We start from the raw sequence: 7495 nt of genomic DNA on the forward strand, positions 1-7495 counted from the left end.
GAAAAATGCAATATTTAGAGACAAATTCAAATTGATTATATCAAATCAATATAAATTGAACAAATCGGATTAAAAATTACAAGAGACATCTACTTTAGAGTTTAGTTTGCTATTTTAAAATATGTTCTGTATTAAGTTTTAAAATTTTCATTCGACTCATTTAGATCAAGAGAAGTTCATGGGGCTCGTATATGGGGAACATGGACGGAGGATGATTCCCCATCTTTGTCCCCACAAACCCAACATAGACTAAATTTTCTTTGTTTCGATTTTCATAGAGACTAAATTACCTCCGTTTTTATTCCCTACTAGAGGAATTCCCCATAGTGAATCAGGGTTTGAATCTTAATTGTCATATCTAGAACTCTAGATGGGCCTTGTATGTTAACATGGCTCACTAGTGAGCTCAAAATAACATGCATAGAAGGAAGGCTCGGAAGGCCGTTGGAGAGACAATACTACATACTCTTCGCTTCGTCATCGTCCCTGCGAACACTCACATGGGAGCCTTTTCTCCTATCCCTGTCCTCATCGCGGGGAATTTATTCCCGCGGGGATCCATCCCCGCTAGAAAGTACAATATCTAGAGACCAATTTAAATTGATTATATCAAATGAATGTAAATTGAACAAATAAGATTTAAAATTATACGATACATATACTTTAGAGTTTAGTTTAATTTTATAATAGGATATGTATTGAGTTTTTAGTATAATTATAACAACTCAATAGACTAATTTAAATTAAGAGAAGTTCATGGGGCGAGTACGTTGGGAACAAGGACAGGGAAGAGTTACCCATCCCCATCCATGTGATTCCAATATGGACTAAATTTCCCCATTTTGATCCTCGTGGGGCTACAACCTAGTTCCAAACCTCTAAAAGCACCTCTAAAACTAATTGTTATGCATCTAATAAGTTATTAGCTGGGTTGGAGCAGCTACCAACTAAATCTATTTGAGATGTATAACTAACAATTAGGGAGGGTCTATTAGCTGACCTATTCTAAACCTTTTAAGTAATTTTAGCTACTAACTATTAGTTTTATAAGTTTGAAATAGGGCATAAGGGACTGTTTGAATGTACTATAACTAATAGTTAGCTGAATAAAAATCACTAGTGGAATTAACTGACTAATAAATAGCTAGTTAACTATTAGTTAATTTTAGCTAGGTTGAACCAGTCAATGAACTAATGGATTGTTAAAAGTGCAACTAATAGTTAGCTGGACTAGTAGCTGACGTGTTTAGATGTTTTCGGCTAAAGATTGCTAATATCTGAACTATTAACTGGATTGTTTGTATGCGTTCAATTAATTTTAGCCATAATTTATTAGCCTAAATTACCTCATACTTGTTCTATAATAGAGGAATTCCGCATCTCTAGAGGTGACCAACGTGATGATCGAGTTTCTTTTGACCGTGACATCTCACGAACTTTCCCTGTTTTTTGCTCTAGGCTACCATACCGTGTGCACACTCTTAGGGGGTGTTTGGTTTCTAGGGACTAATGTTTAGTTCCTTCATTTTATTCCTTTTTAGTGTATAAATTGCTAAATATAGAAACTAAAATAAAGTTTTAGTTTCTATATTTGTCAATTTTGGAACTAAAATGAAATAAAATCTAGGGACTAAACATTAGTCCCTAGAAACCAAACACCCCCTTAGATGCAACGCTGATACTGATACCACTACCACAGGCCGCAGCGAGGGACGTCGCCGGCGGCCCCCACCCTGCCGGTCAATTCGAACTAATACTCCAATGCGTTGCTACTTTGCTAGTCAAAGGACACGCCCCGCCCCCCGCGACGCACACGGCACCAGGCACGCCCTCCGTCACCGCTCAGGTGCTCACCACTGACGAGCCGCCGCGGCGTCATGGCCACAGCAGCGCCCGGTCCCGGCTCCCGGTCGCGGCTCCTCCCCCTTGCCCTCTCCTCCTTCCTCCTCCTCCTCCTCCTCCTCCTCATCGCGCCGGGGGCCGCCGCGCAGCCGTGGCAATCCTGCGGGAACACGGACAACTACTCAGCCAATAGCACTTACCAGTCCAACCTCGCGAGCCTCGCCAAGGCGCTCCCCGCGAACGCATCCCGGTCGGCGACGCTATTCGCGGAGGGCAGCGCCGGCGCCCTCCCCGACGCCGTCTACGCGCTCGCGCTCTGCCGCGGGGACATCAACGCCACGGCCTGCGGCGCCTGCGTCACCACGGCGTTCCAGGACGCGCAGCAGCTGTGCGCCTACAACAAGGACGCCGCCGTGTTCTACGACGCCTGCTACCTCCGCTTCTCCAACAAGGACTTCATCGCCAGCGCCACCAACAACGGCGATGCCATAGTCCTCATGAACTCGCAGAACGTGAGCCCGCCCGTGCGGGCCTTCGACGCCGCCGTCGCCGTGCTCCTCAACGCCACCGCCGACTACGCCGCGGCCAACTCGTCACGGCGGTTCGCCACGGGGGAGGAGGGCTTCGACGCGACCGATCCCACCATCTACGGGCTCACGCAGTGCACGCCGAACATGTCGCCCGCCGAGTGCCGGACCTGCCTCCGGAGCATAATTTCCGATATGCCGCAGTACCTCAGCGGCAGGCGGGGCGGGAGGATTATCGGCATGCGCTGTAATTTCAGGTATGATCTCTATTCTTTCTTCTCCGGGGGGCCGTCGCTGCGGCTGCCAGCGCCGTCCGCGCCGGCGCCGGCACCGTCTCCTGCGCAGGTTAACGTGACGCCGACGGTAACCCCAACAGGTGAGATGTCAGACACGAACTCGCCAAGTTTTCAGTTCTTGTTTTGTTTTAGCGGTTGTTCATGTTTCCTTCAAATCAGACTTTGCTAGCAGATACGTGACCGTGTATGATGATCTTGACATCTCTGCAGTCCCATCGCTATCATTTATTGAATGGAAACAGAAATTATATATTACGCTGAAGAACCGTATCTAATCGTTGACGTGGTCTGCTGACCGGTTCGGTCCCACTCACAACTAGGGCCACGTCTGTCCACAACAAATCGGATAAAAAATAGGGGATTATTAAATTATTTATATAGTGAATTTCGAGATAGGAGTTAAGATAAGATAGGTGCTGGAGACAGTCTCAAGTGTCCATCCGTTAGCATTAGTTTGATCTAGACCGGTCGATATCAATTGGATTTGTATGTCATGTTAGCTACCTATTTTTTAAACCGTTTAAAGCTCATTTAAAAAACTAAAAGATTGTAAAAAACAAAAAATATGAATTATATATTTTTTACTTTCAGAATTATGTAATTGTTATTTATGTTCTATGAATTATGTATAAATCATACAATTTTTATTTATGTTTTATGCATCATGTAAATTTTATTTGCTTAATTTTATACACGGATGACTTTTTATTTCAATACAACGTTGTGTTCCATTTTAAATAGAAGTCTCTAGAAGAAAAGTTGATGCGACGCTAAAGCGACTATAAGATGGTCGATAAAGGTTGTGCACTGCTTCAATAGATAAAGATTGACGGTGGTCGATAACATGATCGGTTGTATCATTGTATGGTCGATAGCTAATATGACAGTAGAACCGGCTGCACCAGAACGGGCCTTACTCAATTAGTTCAAAAGAAGAACAATTATGCATATTGGCGTTCAAGGCATACGATTGGTATTTTTTTTAAAAAAAATGAATAGAAGAAAGCCTCAACTACCACTACCTCGTTCTTAAAAAAAGACCTGTATACCACGAAGCCCTCAACTATAGATAAATCATGTACATTTTTTAGAAATATTCTTACGTTTTCAAGGGTGCTTGTGTTTTCCATTATGCATGATGAAGTCAAACAGATTAGCCCACAAAACAATGTGGTTAGTTCCGTTTCCAGTAGGCACTGCCCGAAGCTAAGTATTAAAAACCATCTCATGGTCCACTTCAAGATCTATTAATTAGGAAAGAGTCAGCAAAAGATGAAATTTTGTCGTAAAGGTGTCTTTGTTTTCGTCTGTTGGAACTTATCCTGAATAATATATCGCAAAGCGCCACACTGCTACTCTACTAGTAGTCGATTTCCTTAATGTATGGGCCTAGTCGCACTAAGCTTCTTAGTGCTTGGACCCCCAAAATTTCCTACATGTGCTCTGAGTCATTGTATCTTCTGGAATGAAGCTTTATTGTAGTAAAATATGTTTTGTACCAAGTGGTTCAGATTGTGGTTGAATTGTTACCAAGATTTCCTGCGTGCTATTACTGAAGTTGGTGGAATCTGTTTACAGGGAGAAGCAGAAACAGAACGGGAATTGTTATAGCAATTGTATTGCCTATAGTTGCTGGCGTGCTAGCTATAACTATGGTTTGTCTCTGTTTCCTGTGGAGGAGAAGGCCAGCAAGAGATCAGACATCATCTTGTAAGTCATCTTAACATTCTGTAATTGTGATATAGGGATAAATAGTAACGCTTATATGTGATTGTTATTTTTTGTTCTAAATTGAATTTAATGTAGTTTATATTCACATATATTATATTTGTTATTACATCCTTATTTTTCCTTTTGACAGATTCAGTTAATCAATCAGAGATTGAAAGTATTGATTCACTTCTTCTCGATATATCAATGCTACGTGCTGCAACTGATAACTTTGCTGAGAGCAATAGGCTTGGTGAAGGAGGTTTTGGTACAGTCTATAAGGTGATGACACGCATACCATTTCATTTCATAGTGTTTTGGGTTTAAAAAACTGAATGTCCACACATATGCAGGGTGTCCTTCCTGACAACCAAGAAATTGCAGTGAAGAGGCTCTCACAGAGCTCAGGGCAAGGAATACAAGAGCTGAAAAATGAGCTTGTTTTGGTTGCCAAGCTTCAGCACAAGAATCTTGTCAGGCTTGTTGGTGTTTGCTTGCAAGAATATGAGAAACTGCTTGTGTATGAATACATGCCCAACAAAAGCATCGACACCATTCTTTTTGGTACTATTTTGTAGTTATTTGTTTCCCATAGTATAAGTACTACCAATTTAAAATTACTGACATGATGTATGTCGAACTGCCAGATTCTGAGAAAAGCAAGGAGCTAGATTGGGGAAAGAGAGTTAAGATAATAGATGGAATTGCTCGAGGGTTACAGTATCTCCATGAAGATTCTCAGTTGAAGATTATTCACCGGGACCTTAAGGCGAGCAATGTCCTTTTAAACTCTGATTATACTCCTAAGATATCTGATTTTGGCCTAGCAAGGCTATTTGGTGGGGATCAATCACGGGAGGTCACAAATCGAGTCGTCGGAACATAGTACGTCTATGCCCATGCTTCCCCTCTCCCATCAATTGTTGTTTATCTTTTGATGTTTTCGCTCCTTTATAAATATGTCTAGCTGCATCCTTGACTAGAATGGATTTTTCTTCACGTTGCAGTGGATATATGTCTCCAGAGTATGCCATGCGTGGCCACTATTCTATAAAGTCAGATGTCTTCAGCTTCGGCGTCTTGATCCTGGAAATATTAACCGGAAGAAGCAGCAGTGGTTCCTTTAATATCGAGCAATCTGTTGATCTCTTAAGTCTTGTAAGACATTACACTATACCCAAACCTACAAAAGTATTTGCCTCAGAAATGATAACAAAATTTGCATTTGACACAGGTCTGGGAGCACTGGACAATGGGAACAATTGTGGAGATCATGGATCCATCTCTGAGAGGCAAAGCTCCTGCAGAACAGATGCTGAAAAATGTCCATATCGGGCTACTGTGTGTTCAAGATAACCCTGTTGATAGACCGAAGATGTCAACAGTAAACATCATGCTCAGCAGTGGCACTATGCCTCTCCAGTCTCCATTAAAGCCAGCATTCTTCATTCCCAAGAGCGGCTACTACTCAACTGTTCATTCAGAATCATATCCTATAGCTTCCCGATCCGTCGATAATGGCAAGCCAGGGGCGATATCACCAAACGAAGTGTCAATTACAGAGCTGGAACCAAGATGAGGCCATAGTAGTTGGACATGGTTGTTTGTTGTAGCATCTAACACTTGACGCTAGTGGCTAAGGACTTTTTTACCCAGGCACATGGGTGACAGTTTAGCCTTAGAATTGATTGTCATTAGTGCTTGAGATCTTTTTTCCCTTTTGTTCGAACCAGAAATGAGCCGGCGGACTGTCCGGCCCTGAGGCCGGACGGTCCGCGGTCCGGACGGTCCGCGCCTGTGGGCCGGACGGTCCGCGCGTGCGCAGAACAGATTAGGGTTCCGAGTTTTGTGCTACGGTTGTTAGCTATATTCGCGGGATTAGCTCGGAATCAGTTGTGTAAAGGGTCCAGCCCCCCTCCTCTATAAATAGAGAGGTCTACGACCGATTTGTAATCATCAACAATCGAATCAATACAACTTCTATTCGCATTTTATCCTAGGAGTAGTTCTAGTCTAGTTTAGGTTTAGCCACTCAATCCCCAAATTCTCCGCCTCTCCTCGACTCTACGTCGATTAGAGGAGTCTAGGTCGGCCTGCCCGAGCCTACACAACTCCTAGGATCTCTCCTCCCCGACGGGGTCCCTCCCGGGAGCGAGATCCAGGCGCCGCCGGCGACTTCTGCCGCCCCTGCACACGCGCGGACCGTCCGGCCCTAGGGCGCGGACCGTCCGGCTGTCAGGCAGAGAAGCCCCAGCTGCGCACCAGGCCGCGGACCGTCCGGCTCCATGCCGCGGACAGTCCGCCCCTGCGCAGAGAATACCACCGCGCCTCGCACCAGGCCGCGGACCGTCCGGCCCCGCGCGTGGACCGTCCGCCCCTGTGCAGAGGGCATCGCCACGGTTCTTCTTGAGTGTTTGACGCTCCGAAAAGGCGTCAACATACTTTTTGGCGACTCCGCTGGGGAAGACACATCTAGGCTCATCAAATCGGCCCTCAATGGCCGGTTCAAGGGAGAGCTCTGATATTTCTCCAAGCAACATCATAGAGCCGACTTGGGAAACCTTGCCGGCTGACGAGCAGCTCCAGTTTGAGGAGCACAAGGAGCGGATGATCCAGGAGGCGAAAGCAAAATTATTGGCCAACTTCAAAGTGGACAGGAACAACAGGGTCGTCCGACATCGGGCGACGGATCCGGCTTCGCTCCAACCCACGCCAGATATCCCCAATGTAAGTAATACCAACGAGCTACAATCTCTTAGAAATTACGTAGAAGAGCAGCGTGAACAAATGCAGAACATCATAGGGGGTATGCAAAGCGATGTTAAGAGACTAGTACGTGCATTCGATAAATCTAACATCACAAATTTTCCTTCACACGAGGTTGAGTTAGGAGGTAACACGCGTAACACATCGGCTACAGGTTGTCACGACCAGTCACAACCCCTTTATGGGATGCCGATGGACACATACCCTGAACAACCGCAAATCGGCAGCAAATCAGCCGATCTGCACATGCCCGGACCCTCCGCACGTGAGCGCGGACCGTCCGGGCCAACAACAGTCGGGCCTATTTTTAATGAGTTACCTAGATATGCGCCCGAACCACCACATGCGACACAG

General features: G+C 45.0%; 1 protein-coding gene across 1 annotated transcript; it reads left to right on the plus strand.

Moving 5' to 3' along the window:
• Positions 1 to 1810: 1810 nt before the first annotated feature.
• LOC100381909 (uncharacterized) lies at positions 1811 to 6368 on the plus strand. The gene is made up of 7 exons (NM_001361554.1): positions 1811 to 2745; positions 4244 to 4375; positions 4527 to 4657; positions 4729 to 4939; positions 5023 to 5260; positions 5383 to 5533; positions 5610 to 6368. Exons 1-7 carry the CDS (start codon positions 1878 to 1880, stop codon positions 5952 to 5954), a joined length of 2076 nt encoding a protein of 691 aa, NP_001348483.1. The 5' UTR covers positions 1811 to 1877; the 3' UTR covers positions 5955 to 6368.
• Positions 6369 to 7495: the final 1127 nt, after the last annotated feature.

This window comes from Zea mays, chromosome 2 (genome assembly GCF_902167145.1).
Source record: "Zea mays cultivar B73 chromosome 2, Zm-B73-REFERENCE-NAM-5.0, whole genome shotgun sequence".
Taxonomy (NCBI): domain Eukaryota; kingdom Viridiplantae; phylum Streptophyta; class Magnoliopsida; order Poales; family Poaceae; genus Zea; species Zea mays.